Here is a 26,191-nt window from a genome sequence, read left to right on the forward strand (position 1 = left end):
ATATCAAAATCGGTCCTTGTAACACATCCCAGAGGCGAACCTTCAAATATGAAACATTTTACCCTTTAAAAACATAGTTCTATATGGTAACTGACCTTTAACCACCTCGGCTAGTTCCTTACTTATAAGGTCTTTAAGTAAAAGTATCAAAGAAAAATTTATTTCTATGAATGATATTTATGACTATGAATTCGCATGTTAAACTATTGTCCTATTTAACAAGTACTATAAGAATGATAGGAAACTAAAATCCATTGTGTCCACGAATGAAAACAAATTCCAATAGCAGTATTAACATCTGTAAGAAACGTGCACACATACACGGGCGAAACACATCTCATATTTGTCATCACCGCTTCCGTGATTCACCAGCCTTGTATCATATAACTAATGTGCATCTCTTGAACCAGATACACCTTATGTTTTTGTTACATTTACGAGTATGACCTAGTTACCTTTTATTCTTAACCTTTATTTACTATGAGTATAAAATTCTTGAACCTATTAAACCTTTACATTTATTCTGCTATTACATTTTGTTAATCTGCTAGTAACACATATTTTGAAAATTAAGTTTATTTATATTTATAAGGGGAAATGTTTATTAGATAGACGTAGATAGACGAAATTATGACGCAATAATATTCTGTCACAGAGGCCAGATTTCATTGCAGTAAGTATGTTTTATATATTAAATATTAAGCAGATCTATTCACATCTAGCTTAAGACCCAGAGTGTAATAAGGTTACCAGGTGGAAATCGTCTTAATATTACTTACACTCATATTCTAGAAGAAATATCTGATTCTGATACATCTTGTTCACCATACTGTGATGCAAGTCTTTGAGTCAACTAATTTGCTAAGGATCTTCAGAAGTAGAGCAAGAAAGCTTGGAGGCTCGGTGTATGACCAACCTTAAAGGAGTTAGTGTGGGAGTATACTGAGCAACAGTTAAATGTGCCAATGACAAGATGTTTTTGTTTTTGTTTTTCTGTAAATAAGTTGGAGTGTTTAACTATCCGCGACAAATGCGCCTGTGGATTTCATCGTAAAAAGAAAGTCTTGGCGCGAACTCAGATTCCTGTTGGTGATTGTATATAAGCGGAAATTCAGGGCCAGACAACTTTAGTCTTGTGAGGACTCGCAGTGGGTAGGTGGGTGTGCTGTGTTCTCTCCTACAGGCAAGAATTGTGCCACAGTCGTTTAGCCATCAGTTGAGCGCACTCCCGAGTAGTGCCGATAGAGTCATATACCACATCGTCTCTTACACACGTGCATTAGTGAATATTGTGACTTCATTGTAGATCACATATATAAAGTGAATTACTTTATGAAAAAGAAAAGCGCGGTGTTACGTCAGTGACTTATGATTATCACTTAATCATCTCAACGAAAAGTATCTGTTAAAGATTCGTATACTAACAAGAGAAACCTTGTGGATACGGTATTCATGTATTCGTAAACTGCATCGAAATAAATAATCGACTTCAAAAATAATGCCTATATGTGTTTCTTCCACTGAGTGTTGATGCTAGTTACTTCTTATTTGTGTCCTTGTATTTCACAGCATTCTGAACCCGATTCGAAGTCACAGTCGGTAATTATTTATGCTGATTCCATTGTGGGTTAACTATAAGAAGTTTTATGGAGACCGTTATATTAGTCTTAATCTACTGTAATATCATAAAGTCTTATATTTAATATCCGTAATTGTAAATTCCTTTTGTTGTTCAATTTCCTTTCCTGCATTTATTCGATATCTATAATTACGTTTCAAGATCTGCATCCTACAGCTGCATAATTTGTCAATAAAAAGCTATATTTCTTTCTTTTGCTGAGGCTTAAGGTAGACTAGAACACAATGCTCGTTGTCGGCTGAAGCATTCCTTAATGTCATCTTCCTAACACGTCATTAAGTTACAAGAATATAGATTACTTCGTTTTCGTTACGTTTTCATGATTTTCTTGTGTAATTCTTAATACCAAGTTTTTTTACTTGAAACTACTTGCTATCAAACAAAGGAGTTCAGTTAACACTGTGGGTATCTATACAACATAAATTGCTAAAGGATGAAAATTTATACAATATTCACACAAAACGTAAAGAATAATGTTTAAAATGAGAAGTTTAAAAACAGAAGAGTAAAATTACCCAGTCCTGTTACTTTAAATCATAAAAAAATATGAGAAAAATCGTCAGAATTGTTGGATTTGGTCATTTACGTATTATGAAAGGGAAATATTTTTGCTTAAAATTTGATACTTAGTATTATAAGGAGTCCATTTATAATGAGGTTACTTAGAATAAACCATTTTTTTTAACTCTAGACGGTATAGTCAAAATTGCGTGTAAATAAAATTATTGAAGAAATCAATATTTTGATTTACAATATAAACAACGGCACTAAACGCATATTTTTTCCTGTAGGTGATCATCTGCATTCATAACGAACCTCCACCATGTGTGACGAAGAGGATCAGGTAGCACTTGTGTGCGACAATGGCTCCGGCATGGTCAAGGCTGGCTTCGCCGGCGACGACGCTCCCCGCGCCGTATTCCCCTCCATCGTCGGCCGCGCCCGTCACCAGGGTGTGATGGTCGGTATGGGTCAGAAGGACGCCTACGTCGGTGATGAGGCCCAGAGCAAGAGAGGTATCCTGACTCTCAAGTACCCCATCGAGCACGGCATCATCACCAACTGGGACGACATGGAGAAGATCTGGTACCACACCTTCTACAATGAGCTCCGTGTTGCCCCTGAGGAGTCCCCAACAATGTTGACTGAGGCTCCCCTCAACCCCAAGGCCAACCGTGAGAAGATGACACAGATCATGTTTGAGTCCTTCACCATGCCTGCCATGTACGTGACCATCCAGGCCGTGCTGTCCCTGTACGCCTCTGGTCGTACCACTGGTCTGGTGTGTGACTCTGGTGATGGTGTCTCTCACATGGTCCCCGTCTATGAAGGTTTCGCTCTCCCTCATGCCATCCTTCGTCTTGACCTGGCTGGTCGTGACCTGACCAACTACCTCATGAAGATCATGACTGAGCGTGGCTACTCCTTCACCACCACCGCTGAGCGTGAGATCGTTCGTGACATCAAGGAGAAGCTTTGCTACATCGCCCTCGACTTTGAGAATGAGATGAATGTGGCTGCCGCTTCCTCATCTCTGGACAAGTCCTACGAACTTCCTGACGGTCAGGTCATCACCATCGGCAACGAGCGTTTCCGTGCTCCTGAGGCTCTCTTCCAGCCTTCCTTCCTGGGTATGGAATCTGCTGGTGTTCACGAGACTGTACACAGCTCCATCATGAGGTGCGACATTGACATCAGGAAGGACCTGTTCGCCAACATTGTCATGTCTGGTGGTACCACCATGTACCCTGGTATTGCTGACCGCATGCAGAAGGAAATCACTGCTCTGGCTCCTTCCACCATCAAGATCAAGATCATTGCTCCTCCCGAGCGCAAGTACTCCGTATGGATCGGTGGCTCCATCCTGGCCTCTCTGTCCACCTTCCAGACCATGTGGATCACCAAGGAGGAGTACGACGAGTCCGGCCCCGGCATTGTCCACCGCAAGTGCTTCTAAATATTTCTGCACATTTAGATTATTTATAAAACTACCTGGAGTGCTTAACGAATTAATTTTATTCACCATGTTACGATATATGGAAGGTTACCACCAAAATGTTTAATAAAAATAATTTTCTTTATGTTCTTTCATTACTACATTCAGCCCAAACAATATTTTTCTCTGTGAAATATTACTAGAAAACAATAGGGGTATATCTTTGCCAATATAAATATGTCTTTGTAATAAGGCCTATTGACTGTTTTTTTTTCAGTTGAAACAAGGTGCTAGATATAAAGGCATATTCAGAAACAAGTTTTCTCTATATTTTTATCATTCATTCATTCTTACTGTTGTAAATTATGCGAACTGTTATGGTTTATTTAGCCAGAAGAACACAGATACAGAGTCGATTAAAAATCATAATATTAACATGGCTGAGCCAGTTGAACACCTGAGCTCTCTTGAAGGCACCTGATAATTATATACTGTACAATTATCTCAAAGAAGTATCATGTAACATTTAGTACACATAGCATGGTGGTAATAAGAACATATCACAATGTTACCACGGTTATCACTTCGATATTAAATTTTTATTTTTTTAATTTTTTTTTTACATTTACTGTATATTAAAAGCATATACATAATTTACAGTGGAATTTGTATGTATATTATGTATGCTGTATGTATATTATATATGCATATTATGTATGTGCTCCATTTATATACATTATTTATTCAGCCTAGCTAGCAGCGTGTGGCAATGTCCCACACGCTTAATTAATGTGCCTGGCGACATATGGAAGCTGCTAATGTATCACTTACCACATGTCGCCCGAAAGGCTAGTTGACCCCCAGACAGAGTAAGGAGCGCCACCTCCCGTGTGTATCTCTGTTTATCCAGTAAATAGAACCTACGAAAACTCTACAGGTGTTTGTGTTCGCTCCTGTAGATAGAACTTGATGCCCAGAACACATGCAGAATTGAAAAACATAAATATGATGAGGGAAGCAGTTCAACATGGGTTGTATTAAGGTGGAACAAGAGGACAGAGCTGTCAGGATTATGTCTAGTTGGCAAATATATTTATTGCAGTGGTAATTTCTATCTATCTACATGACAATTTCTGATAAAACGCTTTTGGTGGTACAATAAAAGCAGGTATATAAAGTAGGTATTTCAAAAAAATATTAATACTTAGACAAGAGATATTTTGTAAGAGATGATTTAATGGAAAGGAGCTTAGCGTTTGCTCCGATGTGTGGGGGTAAGTTGTTTTACACCTTCACACCATGATATTTTATGGAGGTCTGGGACTGAGAAGGGCGCATGAGGGGTGGACTTAGTAGCTCTGGGTGCCTTAAGTTGTATCTCTGATTATTTCGGAACTGGAAATAATTGTTGTGAAGCAAGTGATTGATAGATTTGCAAACAAACTGGGCACAGAAGTAGGTGTTAATATCCTCGAATTTTAACATTTTCAATTTAGCAAAATGTGCATTTGTGTGATCAGTTTTTTTTTCAAGTAGGTCATTGTGTTGAAGGTTTAAGACTGTGGAAATATGGTAATAAAAAAGCTATGTCATTTGGAGACCCTATGATATGGCGGGAGCCTAAAAGTAATGGCGATGACTGTTATTTTTGCTCTGTGAAGATAGAGGGAGGGATATAATGCAGAAAATAAACAAGGAATCATTTATCACAACATTCCATCTACCGTGAGACCAGTGCCACATGGTCCTGAGGTTCCAGTCCCCATTCCGCCAGATGTGTTGCAGTCCGTGTCATCAGAATCTGACCGTGATTCATCGTCAGATAACGGAAGTGATGTTTATTAACTTGAGGATATTAGTGATATTGAGCAAAGGGGCATATTTTTCATGGTATAGACAACGTGAACAAGAACTAGTTCTTTTTTTTCAGAGGAAGGCTCCTTGGTTTATTGTAATAATGTGTCTGCTTTAATTAACCATTTTGGCATTACCTATACAGCTACTGAATGGAGGTTGTTCATTGATTCTTCAAAAACAAGTCTCAAAGGAGTTTTACTTCATAATGGAAATGTAATTTCAACAAGTCCTGTGGCTAACTCAGTTCATCTTAAGGAAACTTTAGAAAATTTGCAGATACTTCTGGAGAAAGTTCATTATAAAGATCATGGTTGGTTGGTTGGTTTGTGGAGATTTCTAAGTCATTGTTTTGTTGCTTGGTCAACAGAGTGGATACACGAAAATGCCATGTGTTTTGTGTGAGTGGGACAGCAGAGCAAGACGTGAACATTGGGACAAAAACACCGGCCACCTAGACAGGCTCTTGTGCCAGGTTCAAAAAATATTCTACATGAACCATTGACTGACCCTAAAAAATTGGTGTTGCCTCCTCTGCATATTAAATTGGGGTTAATGAAACAATTTGCAAATGCCCTAGACAAGGAAAGTGGTTGATTCAGATACATATGCAGGGAATTTCCATCAGTCACAAATGAAAAAATCAAAGCTGGCATTTTCGTGGGCCCTCAAATCCGTTAATGTTGAACCACCAATTTGAAGAGTCGATGAGCCAGTGTGAGAAAGAAGCATGGAATAGTTTCAAGAATGCCGTGTATGGTTTTTTAGGCAATAGAAAAGATTTAAACTATCAAAACATTGTTGAAGGTATGTTGAATAACTTAAAAACATGGATTGCAATATGAGTGTAAAAGTGCATTTCTTATATTCCCATCTTGAGTATTTTCCTGAAAATTTAGGAAGTTTAAGTGAAGAGGAAGGTGAAAGATTTCACCAGGACATTAAGGAAATGGAAAAGAGGGATCAAGGAAGGTGGAATGTGAACATGATGGCAGACTACTGCTGGATGCTGAAGAGAGATTGTGCCAGTGAAAAGATTGACAGAAAATCGAAAAAAAAGTTTCACCCATCCTAGAAGCCTAATATCATGTTCATACATATTCATATATATCATTTCTTTATGTATTTGCAGGCAAATAGCCTTAATCACAATAATCTTTAGGTTTAGTTAACTTTGAAGTTTACTGTATTGTATCATTTTTATTGTATTGTCATATTTGTATGTTGTATTTGTTTATGTATAAGTTATATTAACTTGTCTTATTGGTAATAAAGTGTGACGTGATAGAGCAAAACAAAGTTTTTTTTAAATCCTTGATAAAAAACAAATCAGAATCACGTCTCAGTTTTAAAACATCATTCAGCTTTTCTTAAAATGCAGACCGGTACTCATCCGCATGTCTGTCACAGTTTTTTTTCGTCAGTTGTAAGATTTATTCGGACTGTTGACAGCTGCCAACTGAACTATTTTTTGTTTTTAAGTTGTATTACAATAAATATGTGGCGCCCACTTCCCGATTGTTTTGAGTGCTAATTAATCTCTTCATTACGATGTCTTCTTATTTATTTTGTTTTGGTTAGCGCCTTTATTCAATTGGGGAAGTTCCATCTCGTAGTTAAGAAGTTAAACAAATCTTCGCTGTTTCTGCAAGATATAGACTCAAACATATTCATAGTCTATCTGTTCCTAAATGCCCCCTTTTGCCCCATCTCTTCTTATTAGAACTTTAGTAATTTCATCTGGCTAGCGTAGACGATTACACTCAGCTGAGGAAACCCGTTGGTATGGTCAAAGTGTAATCTCTCCCAACTGATATACAGTTTCCGTCCTCACCCCCAGTACCACCCCCCCCCCACAGAAAGACACCTTTTCCGACACACCCTCCACTCTCCCTCCCTCTCACTAGCGAATGTTTCGAATGCTTCAGATTTCAAGGGTCATACTTCAGAGAGAGAGAGAGGATTGGCAACGCTAAGTGGTAAATGCGGGAGTGGAGCCAACAGTAAACTCGTGCCTCCATTTCCATCCTTAAAAATTCAACGGTGATTCTATCCCCTTCTAGTACCCTACTATTCTGCAGCGTTCTTACAATAGTTTCACCTCCTTGTTATTCAACACTTTATCTCCTTTTACTCTGACACTATGTAATCATATCCGAAACAAGATAAACTACCTTTCTCTCCTCGGTTTGATTTAGTAATTGCTGAAAATATCCTTCCAATCTTCCTATTACTTCCTATCTTTCAACAATGTATTCTCCCTTTCATTCTTAAATGCTAATTTCATGTGTTATTTTCTGGGTTTCTCACTCCTTTCGCATCACTTCAAAATTACTTATTAATTTTAAAACCTTCTAACAACCGTTCTCTCCATTTGTCATACGGTACACGTAGGCCGCGGGAGAACAGTTTCCTGTGCGCCGAGACAGTGTAGGCAAACAGTAAGGAAACTTGACCAAAGATAGCCGACGAAGCTATCAAGTGGTTATTTCCAGGAGGGTCCTTTGCTGAGGCTTAAAATGCATCCACAGAACATATATTTTGTCTCCAACAGGTAATCATTAAAAGAAACGCCAGTCTAGTGCACGCGGCGGCCTTTACCAGAGTCGAGACCTTGTACCACATTACGTCTTGTCGATCACATGTTAGCGACAAAATATGCGTTCCTGTGGCCGCAACTTGATGCTTGGTCTCTACTCAGTAATAGTATGTCTACAGGAGTATTAGTGAAATTGTATTTAATAGAATTCAACAAGCATTACATTGCTCTTTGTTTTAGAACAGGTAACTCGCCCGCTATGGTCTCGATTAAGTCGGAGAAACAAATGGAGAAGTGTATATGCGGGTGTAGAGCATTATTTTCAGAATAAACTCTGGTACACTAAGTAATAACCGACTTACTCTATGTTTAAATTATGCTTTTAAGTCACCCTAAATATCGGTGCTGGGCTGAATATTCCTGAGATTAACCGTTTAGGATAAGAAAACATCTTGAGAATTGTACAGTTAAACTTTTGACTGATTGCATGGTGTGATTATAAACCAGAACCTTGTGATCCTGACAGAACAATAAAATTCAGTGAGACGCGAAAATTCGTCTAAAGTACCGTAATCACAATATGCCATCATTTTATTATAAAAAAAATAAGAAAAATCTTAAATAAGATTCAGCAACAGATGGCGATAACTCCATGGTGCATACCTACAGTTATTAATGAATCTCATCCATAAACGCTTTCACTGTATATACATCTCTGTGAACTTACTGGAAAGGGTCATCTTCCGGAGTTGTGTTCATGATTAAACATTGCATGATGCACAATACACAAGTGACTGTAGAACATGAGTAAGTCATCAATATCAACTGAAGTGATTAAGACATGCCTGAGTCTATATGTGATCATCGTATGTTAGAACAGTTACTTGGAAAACTCCAATAGATTAGCAGCGGCCCGGCATAAATCGAAGCACATTACTAAAAAACGGGGAACAATTTCGATAAGTGAACAGATTTTATTAATGACTTCATCTCGGAGAAGTTTTTGAATATGACTTTTTTTATTTTTCAGGATGCCGATGAAGCCACTGACCAAATATATCAAGTGTTTTTACCACAGAAAGACATTCTTAAAATGTTTAGATGAACAAAGACGACCAACACAACATAACCAGCGTAAAGATTGAAATGTGGTATACAGTATTTATATGTTTTTGATAAGGTAATAACCAAAGATTGTTTCTGGGAGACATTGTGCTTCATGCCACAGAAGGAACCCAACTATGCAAATTCAAGTCTCAATTCTCTCAAGCTATTACTCGACTGCATTTGTGAGGTGAGGTAACACTGGCAAGAGGCGATGTCATTTACTTAAGATAAAGACACAACCTCAAGAATCTGCCAGATGCCATTACAATGAAATATAATTAATAATGGACCCAAAAGTCTACCCTATGAAACGACTGAGACGACCATGATGGGCATTACTAAGATACTCACTACGGCAACTCTTTGGGTCCTGTTTTAAAATTCAATTGAAATTATAAAAAAGTGTACTAATTCCTAAGGTCCTAACTTTACAGTTCTGGGTGGTCAATGCAGCACTAAAGCCTATATGCACAAGGCGATATTCAAACCCCTTAAGCAAGTGCTGACTTACGTTTACGACTGATATAGTACATAAAATTCTATCACGCGAACCATTTGGCTGGATGAGATTGGTTTCTATCGCTTACTTGCTAAAGGAGATGAAAGAAGTCATTCAAGTTTTATTGTTTGAAATAACTGGGATTAAATAAACCGGTCAGTAATCGGCGGGAATAAGAATGGCATTTTCCTTTACTAGTGGATTATTATGATAGTCAATTCTCCAAGATAATGGAAGGTTGCCACTTTTATAAGCTTCCTAAAATAACACGTTCTCTACACCTGTGTTGAAAATACCTTGAAAGCCGTACTACTGACCACGACGAATGCGGTCATGTTTGAGTGGATTAGGTGTACGATGCCCTGGCACTACCGCAGATGCCAATTGGTTTTTGTATATAAAGGGGATATCGTGTTCAGATGACTCCAGTCACGCCAAGACTCACCTGGGATAAGTTGCTAGTGGTGAGTTCTCAAGCGAGGAGTGATCGTGTCCTTAATAATTCGTCAATTTATTAGTGCTCTGTGTGTGTGTGTGTGTGTGTGTGTGTGTGTGTGTGTGTGTGTGTGTGTGTGTGTGTGTGTGTGCGTGTGCGTGTGCGTTATCGATTTTGTCAAGAAAAGTAACATAACAGTGCTGTCAGAATGAACACCATAATGCGTTTCTGAGCCATGCGTTGTGGATTATCTAAAACCATCTTCTATTTAGTATGAAGATAATACCATTCTCTTAATATTTGCACCACTAAGAAGAAACTACCAATAGACTTGTAAACAGACTCAAGAAACCAGAGTTAAATATTTCTGACCCTTTCTGTGATAAGATTCATATATTTTCGATTTTCTACATAAATAGTGTGTGAATAAGTTTCAGTGCATTTCGGTCTTACTTTTACATTTCCTAAATTCGAATTTCTAATCTTGCCTAAAGTATCACTGTAATAGATACAGTCAACAATGGCAAAGTAAAATTGTTCTAAAATATTTAAAACTCTTTATCATCAGTAGCAGTATTAGAAAACTAATGGTTTTCAGATATTATTTTCTTATAGTTACAATTGTATTAGTGTGTGAAATCTAACACACTTTTGTAGGTATATCAGCAAATTTTGCATACCGGTAATAACAAAAAACGAAATATTTGACTATGAAACTAGGAATCTGCAAATGCTATTTATCTTTGCCACATTGAAACACCGTAAGGTCACGCTATTGCAGTTGTGTTTGAATAATACCTTGTTTAATAGTACCTTATCATGTCAGTATTTCTGTAGAGTGATTACTTTCACGCCCGGTCATATCATTATACTGAAATAATGAAGACAAAAAAAAAGATGTATTACAATTTAATGTATGTTTTTCATTTACTAGATAAGAGTGTTTGCCTGAAAAAAAGGGGAGAAAACATTTCTTGTTGTTTTGGCTGGAATTATGAAATGTTCCCAAACCCGCCTCTTGAGTAATACAACTAAGAAAAATTTGAGTGTCTGCTGTTCTTGTTTATAAAAATGGAATAAAATATCAGCGGCCGAAAATATTAACGTCAGCACAAAAAACGTCCTTAATGAACTTCAACAAATGAACTAGAGAAACACCACAAAGACATATTTGAAAACTCTTATTTAATAAATGATTTCTAGAAATGTCACTGAACGAATGAAATCTAATAAAAGTGTTATGACATTCATTATTTGCCTTAAAAACAAATATGGTTAACTGGTATATTATATCATGTACTTAGGGACACGAAATGAAAGAGCTACGCACGGTGACAACAGTGAAACAAAGATAAACGATTTAAATAAATAAAAGTAGTTTAGCTTTTTTTGTTTGTAATATGTTAAGCTGCATTTGCAAAAGAAAGTCGTGATGATGCTAACAATACACTACAATTCTTTTAGGTACTCCACTGCATCTATAATCAACCACCACCATGTGTGACGACGAGGATGCGACCGCTCTGGTAGTGGACAATGGCTCCGGCATGGTCAAGGCTGGCTTCGCCGGCGACGACGCTCCCCGCGCCGTATTCCCCTCCATCGTCGGCCGCGCCCGTCACCAGGGTGTGATGGTCGGTATGGGTCAGAAGGACGCCTACGTCGGTGATGAAGCCCAGGCCAAGCGAGGTATCCTCACTCTCAAGTACCCCATCGAGCACGGCATCATCACCAACTGGGACGACATGGAGAAGATCTGGTACCACACCTTCTACAATGAGCTCCGTGTTGCCCCTGAGGAGTCCCCAACAATGTTGACTGAGGCTCCCCTCAACCCCAAGGCCAACCGTGAGAAGATGACACAGATCATGTTTGAGTCCTTCACCATGCCCGCCATGTACGTGACCATCCAGGCCGTGCTGTCCCTGTACGCCTCTGGTCGTACCACTGGTCTGGTGTGTGACTCTGGTGATGGTGTCTCTCACATGGTCCCCGTCTATGAAGGTTTCGCTCTCCCTCATGCCATCCTTCGTCTTGACCTTGCTGGTCGTGACCTGACCAACTACCTCATGAAGATCATGACTGAGCGTGGCTACTCCTTCACCACCACCGCTGAGCGTGAGATCGTTCGTGACATCAAAGAAAAACTTGGCTACATCGCCCTCGACTTCGAGAATGAGATGAATGTGGCTGCTGCTTCCTCATCCCTGGACAAGTCCTACGAACTTCCTGACGGTCAGGTCATCACCATCGGCAACGAGCGTTTCCGTGCTCCTGAGGCTCTCTTCCAGCCTTCCTTCCTGGGTATGGAATCTGCTGGTGTTCACGAGACTGTACACAACTCTATCATGAGGTGCGACATTGATATCAGGAAGGACCTGTTCGCCAATATTGTTCTGTCTGGTGGTACCACCATGTACCCTGGTATTGCTGACCGCATGCAGAAGGAAATCACTGCTCTGGCTCCCTCCTCCATCAAGATCAAGATCATTGCTCCTCCAGAGCGTAAGTACTCCGTCTGGATCGGTGGCTCCATTTTGACCTCTCTGTCCACCTTCCAGACCATGTGGATCACCAAGGAGGAGTACGACGAGTCCGGCCCCGGCATTGTCCACCGCAAGTGCTTCTAAATTTTTCATGAATAATCTTCTTCTTTTTATGTTCAAGACGGTTAATGCACTGAATATTTTAAGGTAATTGGACAACAACTTGACATTTCCGACTTTAAAAATAAAATATTGATTGAATTGGATTTTTCACTTATGCCGTTACACTTCTTTTGTCTTTGGAGTATAGTAATACTAAACTATATGTCAACATGAACAGAACATTAACATGATCTCTGTCTTCTGTACACAAATTATTGCCCAAACTTGACTTTTTTATATGTTGAACTGAGTGCACACACATACACACAAAAACAGTCCTCAGTTCGTATGGAGTGAGGACGTACTTGGCGTCACTCTGTGGCAGCCTGGCTCAGGCCTGTTGACCCTCATCCACCTGTTTTCCCCATAACTCCTCATCTTCATCAGGACATGCCCATACCCTTCCAACATGAATACAGTGCAAGGATTGATGAACAATCTACTACTGTTACGAAGGTGACAATTTCAACTAGAAAATAATGGACAATGGTAACGACCAACGTAGACCTCATAACCACTAGTGAGGTCCACCACCAACACCAGGCGAAAAATGAAGTGTCCCAGCATCACCAGGTAGGGAATGAGTACTCATATTAACATCAAATGAACATACTGTAGACAATCATGGTTATAATCAGAGTACGGTACATATAAACGATAAACGAATAACTTCCTACATAACCTAACTTAACCTGATTTAATAGAACAAATTTACAAATGTACAAATTTATTTCCATTGTGATATAGCTATGAAAATAAAATTTATCCCTGTATGGCAAAGTCAGTTGTCCTTTTGATGGATGGATATGATAACCAAAATACACACACACACACACACACTATATATATATTTATATATGTATATATATATATATATATATATATATATATATATATATATATATATATATATATATATATATATATATATATATATATATATATATATATGTGTATATATATATATATATATAGTGTGTGATCGATGAATGGCATACATGCGTGTACAGTATGTGTTGAAAATGCTGCAAGAGTAGAAATACTTCTAATAGTTGCTAACGTTCAGACCTACGATACATAACAATTAATACTATGCATGAAGTATTGGATGCTCCAGAGTCATGCAGGACCTCTCAGAGATAGTTATGGAGATTCAGGAGTCTAAAATGAAACCACAAGTAATCTTATATAAGTGCACAGTGAGACAACAAAGTGGGGGGAAAAAATCTTACATAGCTACTAACGGGTCTATAGGCCAGTGAAGGGCACCCTAGCTAATGAGCGGCCCTCCATCACCTCAGTGGGCCACATGAGTGGCCCTCCTTCACCTTAGTGGGCCACATGAGTTGGTCCTCCATCACTTCAGGGGACTGCAAGATTGAAATCTGGTATGTGCACTATGACACCATGAATAAGCTTAAGCGTATTTAATCCAGGTCCAATATTTCATAACGAATTATAGAAAATTTCTTCATTCAAGTGTTAATAAAACTGTTACCAAATTGAATAAAGACGAAAGCTAAGGTGCTTCGTTGTTTCCAAAGCACACGGTCACTTTTGTGTCCAGATTTCAGTTTCTAACTAAAAAGTGCCTGAGATGTTACCCTGACAAGCAAGAGAACAAACAAACCTACCAACCACTGGGTACTGTAACTCCCTTACGTGCTTCGATCGGCACTTGGAGAGGGAATGGAGCCGGCGGTGTACAACATTTATATACGCTCATTATACAACACGTCATAGGTAAGCTCTCCCATAACCACCAGCAGTAGCACACTGCCCTGCTTTTGGAGGCTGAAGTCTGAAGCGTGGATCATGCAGAGTGCCACACTAAAACAATAAATTGACCTACTGTATGTGTGAATCTTCTTATATCAAAGGATTAAGCCAAATGAATTAGGGAAATATTAATAAACATCCCTCAGAATTACAGAAAAGCCTAATAAAAAGAATGGTTCAGATGGTTCAGTCGTTGTGCTTCTTGTATGATTCGTTCACGTGTGTGGCAACAGTCAAACAAAAGCTAATAGTAATATTTGTAGATTTAATGGTTGTGCCCGTACCCTAAAACATCACCCTAGCACAGTTCCGCGGCGATGGAACTTAAACTTTGTGTTTTGAACCGGGCACGACTTTGCAAATGAAGCAGAAAATATGGCTTTCTATAATAAAATTTAGATTTTTTTTTAACAACGGACTTATTTCTCAAATGAGATGAAACTTAGTATATATACAGAGTAAAGATACATATTGGAAAAATCAAACCAATAATAATAATAATAATGATAATAATAATAATAATAATAATAATAATAATAATAATATATCGTCAACTGGTCCCCTTAAAAGACACTGAATTCAATTTGTATAAGGGGGCCCCAGTTTCCCAACCCTGCTATAAAGTATGGACATAATCAACATGGGTTTATTACATAACGGAAAAACTTTTGTTAAGCCACCTTGAAATCTTTTTTTTTGTCAGTAACGAAAATTAGCAGAGTGTAATTTTTATGCGGCTTCTTTTACAAGGGAGGGGGGGATATTCTTAACCACAGCTAAATGTGTCAGTGAAGTACGTCTCTGTTTGTGTGGTCGGTGCTATGGCCCGTTCTGCTATCCCAGCTGAATGCGTGGGAGGATATCCGAGACTGGGGAAAATGTTAAAAATCTTGGCGCGACTGCAATGCCGGCTTGGATTTTTATATATAAAGGTTGATTCGACGCCAAACGGCTTTAGTCACAAGACGACTCAACACGGGGTAGGTGTTTTGGTAAGCTCCCTCTTGCTGACAGGAGTGCTATTGTCGTGCTACTGGTGGTCACAACCGTACAAGCGATGCTGCACTGTCTCACTTGGTGATAAGTTACCTGCCTTCTGCATCGCATTGTGAACTTTTACGTTATCTTATCTTCAATATTATGTGTCTGTGTGATGAGACTTTCGGAGAAATACTTTTTGTCCGATTTGTTTACGGCTATCACGTCGCATACTGTGTTCTTGAAAATAATGTGAATTTAATAACAGTTTTAAATTTCAATCAACAATAATGACAGGACAAACTATATGTAATATTTAAATGAATTTTGGGTCAGTTTTCCTGAAACAATTGATTACTTGATCTCCCGTGTGTAGGTAAAACATATGTTTTCGACTTAAACTTTGTAAAGCTTTACTAAACAGTCACTGTCAGATGAAACAAAATTCTATAAATATCATCTTTAACATACCAAGTGAATTTAGTTTATAGCTGGAATATGCAAGTTACACTGTTTTCATTTTGAACACTAATGATCCAACGTGTTCTTGTAGCAGCAAATCTAGTGAGACAAAGCTTGGCATAACGGTCACCGTGCTCGCCTCACCAGCGAGTGGATTCGGGTGCCACCCGAGAACAGGCTGAAAAAAATATGGGCAAGTTTCTTTAAACCATTCACCTCTGCCTACCCAGCAGTAATTGGGAACTAGGACATTAATCGATTGGCGCCTCGTGTTCTACGATAATGCTCAGCCAGTGCAGTTAGCGAATTGTTCGATCCTCTTCGACTGTGCCTTGAAATTTGGTCATACAGCTCGTTAACTTAACTTAATGTGGATGTTGTCTCATACTTAGGTGGCCCTAAACGCTGGCCAGCATTGGATCCGAGGAAAGACTATCACCTCCTTTTCTCTCTCCATATATAAATGCTTGGTTGCCCCTCTTGCTCGAGGACAGCCGACCATAGGTACACCTAGGTGACAATTTGCTGAAAGCATAGAAGCTGTCGCCAACACAACAATCATACCCTAAGTTATCGAGCTGTATGACTTGACGCCAAGGAGTAATCCAAGAAGGCTGTACAAGTCGCCAACTGCACTGGCTAACCATAATCTCGACACGTGATTCACCAATCGATTATCGTATAAGTCCCCAATTACTGTTGGACAGACAGAGGCAGACGACGTACTGAAACTTGTCCATAGTTTCGCCCTGCCCGGGATCAAACCCGGATCCACTCTATTGCAAGGAGAGTATAATTATATATATATGCAAATAAATCACTGTATGAGCGCGTGATCCATATATATGCTGATAACCACATAGGAAAAAGAAAACACGAAGTTCCCAAGCGCTTTCGTGTAATTCACACATTCAGAGGTGAATACAATTTTTCATCCCTGAAGATGTGAATTTGACGAAAGCGCTTGGGAACTTCGTATGTTTTCTTGTTTCCTATGTTGTTATCAGCACACACACACACACATATACATAGCAGTCTAAATTCAAGGGAACTAACAAAATGGTTTTGTTTTCAGGTTTATCAATTGTAGGACCAACTCATAACGCACCACCACCATGTGTGACGACGAGGATCAGGTAGCACTGGTGTGCGACAATGGCTCCGGCATGGTCAAGGCTGGCTTCGCCGGTGACGACGCTCCCCGCGCCGTCTTCCCCTCCATCGTCGGCCGCGCCCGTCACCAGGGTGTGATGGTCGGTATGGGTCAGAAGGACGCCTACGTCGGTGATGAGGCCCAGAGCAAGCGAGGTATCCTCACTCTCAAGTACCCCATCGAGCACGGCATCATTACCAACTGGGACGACATGGAAAAGATCTGGTACCACACCTTCTACAATGAGCTCCGTGTTGCCCCTGAGGAGTCCCCCACAATGTTGACTGAGGCTCCCCTCAACCCCAAGGCCAACCGTGAGAAGATGACACAGATCATGTTTGAGTCCTTCACCATGCCTGCCATGTACGTGACCATCCAGGCCGTGCTGTCCCTGTACGCCTCTGGTCGTACCACTGGTCTGGTGTGTGACTCTGGTGATGGTGTTTCTCACATGGTCCCCGTCTATGAAGGTTTTGCTCTCCCTCATGCCATCCTTCGTCTTGACCTGGCTGGTCGTGACCTGACCAACTACCTCATGAAGATCATGACTGAGCGTGGCTACTCCTTCACCACCACTGCTGAGCGTGAGATCGTTCGTGACATCAAGGAGAAACTTTGCTACATCGCCCTCGACTTTGAGAATGAGATGAATGTTGCTGCTGCTTCCTCATCCCTGGACAAGTCCTACGAACTTCCTGACGGTCAGGTCATCACCATCGGCAACGAGCGTTTCCGTGCTCCTGAGGCTCTCTTCCAGCCTTCCTTCCTGGGTATGGAATCTGCTGGTGTTCACGAGACTGTACACAGCTCCATCATGAGGTGCGATATTGACATTAGGAAGGACCTGTTCGCCAACGTTGTCATGTCTGGTGGTACCACCATGTACCCCGGTATTGCTGACCGCATGCAGAAGGAAATCACTGCTCTGGCTCCCTCCACCATCAAGATCAAGATCATTGCGCCTCCCGAGCGTAAGTACTCTGTATGGATCGGTGGCTCCATCCTGGCTTCTCTGTCCACCTTCCAGACCATGTGGATCACCAAGGAGGAGTACGACGAGTCCGGCCCCGGCATTGTCCACCGCAAGTGCTTCTAAATTCCATATGCATTATTTTGATATATTTTATGTACTCCTCATTTCTGAGAGACACGTGAAGTATACTTGAGAACTGTGTACAACTACTGTGAAATGTATGATTGGTTAATAAAAAAAAAGTACTATTGATTTTTTGTTTGTCGTGTAATTTCATTTTATTACTTAGATATACACATGGAAGTTAATAAAAGCTTAATTGATCTACACCTGAAAACTGCAGGCTTATGAGAATGAAAATTCATATAGGGAGTTATACTCACTGTTGTGATTATCGAGAGACGAACGTTTGTATATCCAGTGTTTTGAAAATTTATTGAGGGTAATTTACCATTAAAGTAACAGTACTGGAAGGAATGGAGGATACTCATGGGGGGTACATGAAGTGAGGAAATAAAGCTGGAGAAATGAATACACGTATAGATGTAGAGTTTGTCAGGGAGGGAAATCGAGGACACGAAGCTCCACTCCAGGTTTGGATATATGAATATAACTTTAGTGATGGAACTTCAACTCTTCTGGTGGGAGGTGAAAATATTAACTAAAGAAGAAATCGTTCCTGGTTATAAAAAATCAATTGTATTCACATTTAGACTTATTAAACGTTTCAATCACCTATTTCAGGAACACAGAGAGCCCGAAAGAAGTGTATATTTTTAATCTAGTACAGTATATAATTATATTCAAAGGTACGTATGTATAGTAATCGATATGAACAACACAAGGACAGTATGCAACTAGTTTTCATTTCGGTTGATTTTAATCATTGTATTTTTTTTTAATAAATGAAGCTGGACGTAATGACATACATGATGGCAAACGCGAAGACACGAAGACGAAACAGGGAAACAACCGTATTGAGGTCATTAAAACTCAGTCTCTGTAGCTGAATAAAAAAGCTGTACAAATTAACCGGTCTACAATAGTGGCAAGTTGATCAATACCTTTAGCTCTAAGGGTACATTTGCTTCTGAATTCTTATATGCTGAAGAGTTAAATGGTATATTTAACTACTTGCCTGTTTGATAAAGAAATCATTGTATACTAATTTTATAATTGAAATACTCTCAGAAGTACTACCAGCATACGGAACTCTAAAAATGCTATACGTAATTGAAACTGTATAGACAAGATGAAAATAAAGAAATTACGATATATCTTCTCCCTCTTAAAAAGAATTTTATTCATGTAAGATTCCTGGGATCATTTGGCCAAAATTTTAACTTTCTTCTTTAACTTTCTTAACTATATACTAGCACATACGGGGGAGTACATCTAGCCAAAATTGTCTGAGGAGTTAAGTTATGGGTAAAGGAAACACCTGATCATCTAGACAGCTGTTGAAATAAAAAAATATTTATATTCTGTTACACAAGTTATTCGTAAGATAGAAGCAAAGGGTTCAATCATATACACGCGCCTTTCTCCATCGCATTAACTCTCATTTTATACAGAACTGAGTTCCGTAAAAGTGAGGATTTTAAGTCTTGCAATTCACTATGGATGAACACATAAAAGTGGAGGGTGGGGCTGGGTGTGAAATAGCAATATATGTGTTCAAATTAATCCTATGGCAATATTGTTGATTCAGTAATACTATTAGTTTTCAATCCCTCATGCTAAATTCCGCCTCACCTCATCATCATCATCCCCAACGTCAGTAAAATCTTGATTTTCTCTATTGTCACTGATGTTACCAGCAATAATCTCGTAATAGTACTATAAACTTTATGGTGACTGTTAGTAAGTCCTATATAAAATAGTGTTATTTTTCCATTTGGTAATTTTGTTTGGGGGAACATCCTCAAATAAAGTAGTTCCATATCGCATTGTTCTTAGAAAACAAAATAATCAAAAACAATACAAGGTTTAGTGTATAGTAGTTCCATAGTATTGCATAAACTATAAAAAATATCTTATAATTTTTAATGGGTTTGATTAATTTATTTAAAGCCTTTCATAGTTAGTTCCAGAATCCCTCACAACTCCTTGGATGTCATTCTTCAGTTTCTACTGAATAAGTATCTATACGCCTTCTCAATGCCAGCTTTCACTCTCTTGGGAGTAAAATATATCGCCTGCTTCTTACACTGTTCTCTGTATCTCACTTCATGTAATAAAAAGATGATCTACTTTTTTAGTTATTCTTGCGTCCGACAAATGAAGATCGTATGGTTGGTCGTAGAGTCTTGGCCAGAGAAGAGGGCCATGGGACAAGAGGCAGCCATGTGCGAATTGACGATAAACATATATAAGGTATGTTATAGCCGGGTGTGGTAGCAGTGCTTCTCGATGATGTTAATAATGCAACATTTGATAATCGTTTATACAACATCAGGAACATTCTTCCTTCTCACAATTATTAGTTGTAGTCTGATGTGTGACGTAACTTATTGTAGCTAAGTCTTTAAAGACATCAGCCGTTGAAGTACAGACATTTGATGTTGCGCCACATGAATTAAAAACTTCGTACCTTGAAGTCTTGATCGAATTCTCAAGGTTTGCGACAGTGAGCTTGTCTGTACAAATAGAGCTTCTACGAGAAACGATTTCTGCTCACACGAGTTTCTACTAAAGAATGAGAATAAACAATAAATGATGGGATAGTGTGTGTGTGTGTGTGTGTGTGTGTGTGTGTGTGTACCCAAGTCATTTTAATTGAATTAGCACACTTGAAGAAACACAAAAAAACCACATAAAAAAATACTGTTCCTTTCAAAATAGCTCACCGGCCATGTGACAAAAGAATGTCCAAACTCTCTCCACCTTCTAACACTTAAAACTGATCTTTCCACCTTGTTTTATACTTGCTCATAGCTCGTGTCATCCACCTCTGAATTATAGATTAATTTTACCTATCTTTTACTTATCATACTCCTAATACTGTACCTCCTAACAACCTTGGCTAACCTGGTCACCTGCCCTATCGTACACTCTCTTCATCTCTACGCTGCCTTCTTATATGTGTGTCTTATTCTGTGCAACTTTATAATCCCACAAGATATTCTCAGGGACATTATTTCTACTGATTATTATTGTACCCAGAGTTCATGCTTCGGATCCATGCAATATTGCCAGATCTTTGTTTCTTTTTTAGATACAAATTTCTCTCTAACTGTATGCCTTGTGCTTACTTCTCACTCTCATACACACACCTGAGTCACACTTTTTTTTAATACTACTTTCATTCTTCTTTATCTTCTCCTACTTCATCTTTATCTCTATTTATCCATTATCTCTTTAAATCTTGTAGTTAATTGATTTTCTTCTACATTCTGCGTCTCATATGCCATCACAGCTTCTTAGCTTCGACCAAATAGTGACCATACTTTCCGTGAGGGAGTTGTTCTCACTACAGCTATGTTGTACTCACGTTACATTCCTCTTTTTGTTCTTCTGGTCTAACTCCCGACTAGTCTCACAACGCTCGCTCGCCTCCACAACTTCCCACTAGTCTCACAACGTTCGCTCGCCTCAGCAACTTCCCACAAGTCTCACAACGCTCGCTCGCCTCCACAACTTCCCACTAGTCTCACAACGTTCGCTCGCCTCAGCAACTTCCCACAAGTCTCACAACGCTCAGCGCCTCCACAACTTCCCGCTAGTCTCCACAGCAGCTCGCTCGCCTCACAACTTCCCTGAAGTCTCTGGCAACTCACTCCGCCTCCACAACTTCCCTGAGAGTCTCCTGGCAACTCGCTCTTATCCAGCAGCTTCCCTAGTCTCTGGCGCTCGCTCGCCTCCACTGTCAAGTCTCCAGTTAGCTCACAAGTTTCCACAGCTCTCATTACGACAGTCTTTCTCTCTAGGCATATTCATTAATTTCTAGTACTTATTCCGATCGACTTTGTTAACACCCATTCTAGTATTTTTCTATTACCTTTATTCCGTTTCTAACACACACACACACACACACACACACACACACACACACACACACACACATTTATTTATAAATGTTGTACGTTATAAATAAAATTAGTAAGTCTACCTCCAAATGCAACGTGTCACATATCCTTCAATTCAGTTGGACCAAACATAATACACTATGTCTAGCAAATTAATACGAGAGATTATCATAAAACAACTTTGATTTAATTACGTTTGCCTCATTAAATAACCCCTCTGCGTTTAAGGTGTAGTAAAGAAAATATTATTGCTGATCATAAATAAGTGAAGGTAAATAAGCACACTGTTGGCCAGGTAGCCGGCCACAAGAGTTGGTCGTAGCCCAAATATTTCCATCTAACTTACCTTGGCGATGACTGGGCAGTTGTAATGGAGGATTGACTTTAAGCTAAACTCTCTTGGCATTTCCTCGTAGGGGTTTCCGCCATCATGTTCCCAGTTCCAAAATATTGTCTGATTCTTAAATTGTTCTATAAATGTTAATATTAGTCGTATATGATTAAATCGAGGATGATTTATATTGAGAATAATATTTTACGGGTGTAGATTATAAAACCTTTACATTATGAAAACAACAAGAGGCAAGGGAAACTATACCTATCGTTTACATATTGGACAACTTTTTTAATTAGTAAAAGATAAAGTTAATGTAATAAAATGTGCACCTTGTTTACTAACTACTTCAATAAAATGATAATAATTCACCCCTATAAAACAGTGAGTGCTCCCTTGAACGCCTAACTAGGGCAAAGAAAAGACGGCGATAGATAGGTGGAAGGAGGTGGGGGAATGTTTACACGGGAGGAATATTGCATAACACAGGTCAAAATAAAAAATGACCTTTTTATATTTAGTTGGATTAATTATTGAGGGGAGACTGATGTAGAGTGGTAGTGTTCTTATATTAGCTGTACACATCACGTAGTAAAAACAAAAATCTGAACGAGAAACTGATAGAAGGATTAATCTACGAGAATGGTATCACGTTTCCACCAATCCCCTGACTTATGTAGTGCAGGTATCTGACACTAAACAGAATGTTGGATCGACTTCAGATTCTTGGTTTTAGGAACTTAACAGAGAGTATAAAAAGTGGAGGTGGGTCTTCTAGGACTTCAGTCAGGTCTGGACTCAGCACGGTAAGCGCTGGTGGTGGATTTAGCTACACTTGCACGTGTATACTAGTGTCGTGAAACAGCGTGGAAACACTATGTGAAAACGGACGTCGTGGAAACAAGAGTTATAGTGACATTGGATTTTCTGTCCGATGAGTGTGCTAGTTTGTGACCGAAAACACGAGTGACTATTATTTTAAGGTTACTTTATCAACTATTTTGAGTCGACCGATGAATTTATCGCAAGATTAGTAATAATATTTAAAAACTAATAAGCTAATAATTATATCACATGTTATTGCTGGTTGATTACAAAGACTTGTAGTGATGTAAAGTATATTGTGTTTCTCTGTAATCATATACCGTGAAAAAAAAATGGTGTAGTTTCAACATTGTTATTAACCCACATTTTCGAGACAATTTTCATCTATGTTCTGTGATCCATAAAGTGCTCATTGAGTTTGTTTATCTCAGCGAATTTTTGAGTAAACTGCAGTTTTTTTTTGCCATGACTGCAGCAGCTATTGAAATTAAAATGTAGTAGTTCTCTTTACAATAAAAATGTTTACTCTAAATAATATTATACACTAAACCGACAGTTAAAAGCTCTACAGGTAAATCTTGGTGTAAAATGCATCAATATTCCCCAAACATAAGGAATTTAAGTAAATTTACTGTTCAATCTCAGTAAAAGGCATTTAATTCGGTACAAGTATCAGTTATTCCGTAAAGGTAATCCGAATGTAATGTTTCAACAGTACATTCTCAGCCCAACATAGACATTCCAGCTTAGGAACTTTTGAATAGTTTTTCATAAATCATCGTATAAGAATATTTACTTATTTAACTTTATAAACCAACGCGAGAATTACTTTACTTCTTACCATCGGTTTTAGTTGAGTTTGTGATAATATATATTTTTAAACTAGTAAAAACATCAAAATTGAACGAAAGTGACAACGTTGTATTTTCCGCCACTAGTACTATGCGTAATATGGTTTTACTATTTAGTTAAGGTTGTCTAGGGATCCTTTAGTCACCAAAGTATTGTACGATACATTAAATAATGTCTAGCCACCAAAATAATGAGGATAAGAAGTATGACTAGAAATGATTCTCCTCATCTAACCAATAGGAACTCTTACTTAAAAATATATCGGTAACGACAATTTTAAGAGTAAAGTTATGGTGATGGCCAGATATTTAACACGTAGGTGTTCTTGTGTCTCTGTGGGTAATGGCTCAAATTGTATAGATATAAATCAGGGGAGAAATACAGTAAAAATGCTCTTACACTTTAAAAAAATATGTCATTGTATACACGAGCATATATGTACTGTATGTGTGTGTGTATGTGTGTGTGTGTGTGTGTGTATGTGTGTGTGTGTGTGTATGTATGTGTGTATGTGTGTATGTATGTGTGTGTATGTGTGTGTATGTATGTATGTGTGTGTGTGTATGTGTATATGTGTGTGTGTGTGTATGTGTATGTGTGTGTGTGTATGTGAGTATGTGTGTATGTGTGTGTGTATGTGTGTGTGTGTGTATATGTGTGTATGTGTGTGTATGTATGTATGTGTGTGTGTGTGTGTGTGTATGTATGTGTGTATGTGTGTGTATGTGTATCTGTGTGTGTTTGTGTGTGTTATTCGTGTAGGCATCTTTTGTGTGCTAAATGTACATTCCAGTAAATCATCACAGATACAAATACTAATATAATTGCTCTAGGAACAAGTTTTCTAAGGTTAACAAGCGTATGTATTTACTTTTCAGGTTAACTTCGGCCGTTATAAAATACCACCACCATGTGTGACGACGAGGACGCGACCGCTCTGGTTGTGGACAATGGCTCCGGCATGGTCAAGGCTGGCTTCGCCGGCGACGACGCTCCCCGCGCCGTCTTCCCCTCCATCGTCGGTCGCACCCGTCACCAGGGTGTGATGGTCGGTATGGGTCAGAAGGACGCCTACGTCGGTGACGAGGCCCAGAGCAAGCGAGGTATCCTCACTCTGAAGTACCCCATCGAGCACGGCATCATCACCAACTGGGACGACATGGAGAAGATCTGGTACCACACCTTCTACAATGAGCTCCGTGTTGCCCCTGAGGAGTCCCCAACAATGTTGACTGAGGCTCCCCTCAACCCCAAGGCCAACCGTGAGAAGATGACACAGATCATGTTTGAGTCCTTCACCATGCCTGCCATGTACGTAACCATCCAGGCCGTACTGTCCCTGTACGCCTCTGGTCGTACCACTGGTGAGGTGTGTGACTCTGGTGATGGTGTCTCTCACATGGTCCCCGTCTATGAAGGTTTCGCTCTCCCTCATGCCATCCTTCGTCTTGACCTGGCTGGTCGTGACCTGACCAACTACCTCATGAAGATCATGACCGAGCGAGGCTACTCCTTCACCACCACCGCTGAGCGTGAGATCGTTCGTGACATCAAGGAGAAGCTTGGCTACATTGCCCTCGACTTCGAGAATGAGATGAATGTTGCTGCTGCTTCCTCTTCCCTGGACAAGTCCTACGAACTTCCTGACGGTCAGGTCATCACCATCGGCAACGAGCGTTTCCGTGCTCCTGAGGCTCTCTTCCAGCCTTCCTTCCTGGGTATGGAATCTCCTGGTATTCACGAGACTGTACACAGCTCCATCATGAGGTGCGACATTGACATCAGGAAGGACCTGTTCGCCAACATTGTCATGTCTGGAGGTACCACCATGTACCCTGGTATTGGTGACCGCATGCAGAAGGAAATCACTTCTCTGGCTCCCTCCACCATCAAGATCAAGATCATTGCTCCTCCCGAGCGTAAGTACTCCGTATGGATCGGTGGCTCCATCCTGACTTCACTGTCCACCTTCCAGACCATGTGGATCACCAAGGAGGAGTACGACGAGTCCGGCCCCGGCATTGTCCACCGCAAGTGCTTCTAAACCATATTGTATTTTAAAATGTATTTATTTCATACGATCTATATTATTTTAGTATTAGATAATATGGAACATGTGAAAATTAATGATAATAAAACCTAAATAAAT

General features: G+C 39.4%; 3 protein-coding genes across 9 annotated transcripts; all 3 read left to right on the forward strand.

The window, feature by feature from the left end:
* The first annotated feature begins 1,078 nt into the window (after positions 1–1,078).
* On the forward strand, positions 1,079–12,757 carry LOC121853519 (actin-like). 5 transcript variants are annotated; one of them, XM_042347679.1, is made up of 3 exons: positions 1,079–1,156; positions 2,431–2,522; positions 11,567–12,757. In XM_042347679.1, exons 2-3 carry the CDS (start codon positions 2,463–2,465, stop codon positions 12,638–12,640), a joined length of 1,134 nt encoding a protein of 377 aa, XP_042203613.1. In that variant the 5' UTR covers positions 1,079–1,156; positions 2,431–2,462; the 3' UTR covers positions 12,641–12,757. The 5 variants fall into 5 exon arrangements, with proteins under 5 accessions (XP_042203613.1, XP_042203612.1, XP_042203609.1 ...); XM_042347678.1 differs by having other exon boundaries at positions 1,080–1,156; positions 2,431–2,516; positions 11,561–12,757; XM_042347675.1 differs by lacking the exon at positions 11,567–12,757 and having other exon boundaries at positions 1,129–1,152; positions 2,431–3,718.
* LOC121853521 (actin-like) lies at positions 11,469–26,191 on the forward strand. Of its 2 annotated transcripts, none has more exons than XM_042347684.1 (2): positions 11,469–11,521; positions 24,968–26,191. In XM_042347684.1, exons 1-2 carry the CDS (start codon positions 11,507–11,509, stop codon positions 26,084–26,086), a joined length of 1,134 nt encoding a protein of 377 aa, XP_042203618.1. In that variant the 5' UTR covers positions 11,469–11,506; the 3' UTR covers positions 26,087–26,191. The 2 variants fall into 2 exon arrangements, with proteins under 2 accessions (XP_042203618.1, XP_042203617.1); XM_042347683.1 differs by lacking the exon at positions 11,469–11,521 and adding an exon at positions 23,088–23,171 and having other exon boundaries at positions 24,921–26,191.
* On the forward strand, positions 15,340–18,255 carry LOC121853520 (actin-like). Of its 2 annotated transcripts, none has more exons than XM_042347682.1 (2): positions 15,340–15,417; positions 16,953–18,255. In XM_042347682.1, exon 2 carries the CDS (start codon positions 16,993–16,995, stop codon positions 18,124–18,126), a length of 1,134 nt encoding a protein of 377 aa, XP_042203616.1. In that variant the 5' UTR covers positions 15,340–15,417; positions 16,953–16,992; the 3' UTR covers positions 18,127–18,255. The 2 variants fall into 2 exon arrangements, with proteins under 2 accessions (XP_042203616.1, XP_042203615.1); XM_042347681.1 differs by having other exon boundaries at positions 15,344–15,429.

Source organism: Homarus americanus, unplaced genomic scaffold (assembly GCF_018991925.1).
Source record: "Homarus americanus isolate GMGI-L3 unplaced genomic scaffold, GMGI_Hamer_2.0 scaffold4896, whole genome shotgun sequence".
Lineage (NCBI taxonomy): Eukaryota > Metazoa > Arthropoda > Malacostraca > Decapoda > Nephropidae > Homarus > Homarus americanus.

Bases quoted from the DNA above. Each gene is read 5' to 3' on its own strand.
- LOC121853519 (XM_042347679.1), top strand. From the start codon at position 2,463: ATGTGTGACGAAGAGGATCAGGTAGCACTTGTGTGCGACAATGGCTCC. The intron at 2,523-11,566 runs GCTGGCTTCGCC...GGCATGGTCAAG, and splicing joins ATGGCTCCGGCATGGTCAAG to GCTGGCTTCGCCGGCGACGA.
- LOC121853520 (XM_042347682.1), top strand. From the start codon at position 16,993: ATGTGTGACGACGAGGATCAGGTAGCACTGGTGTGCGACAATGGCTCC.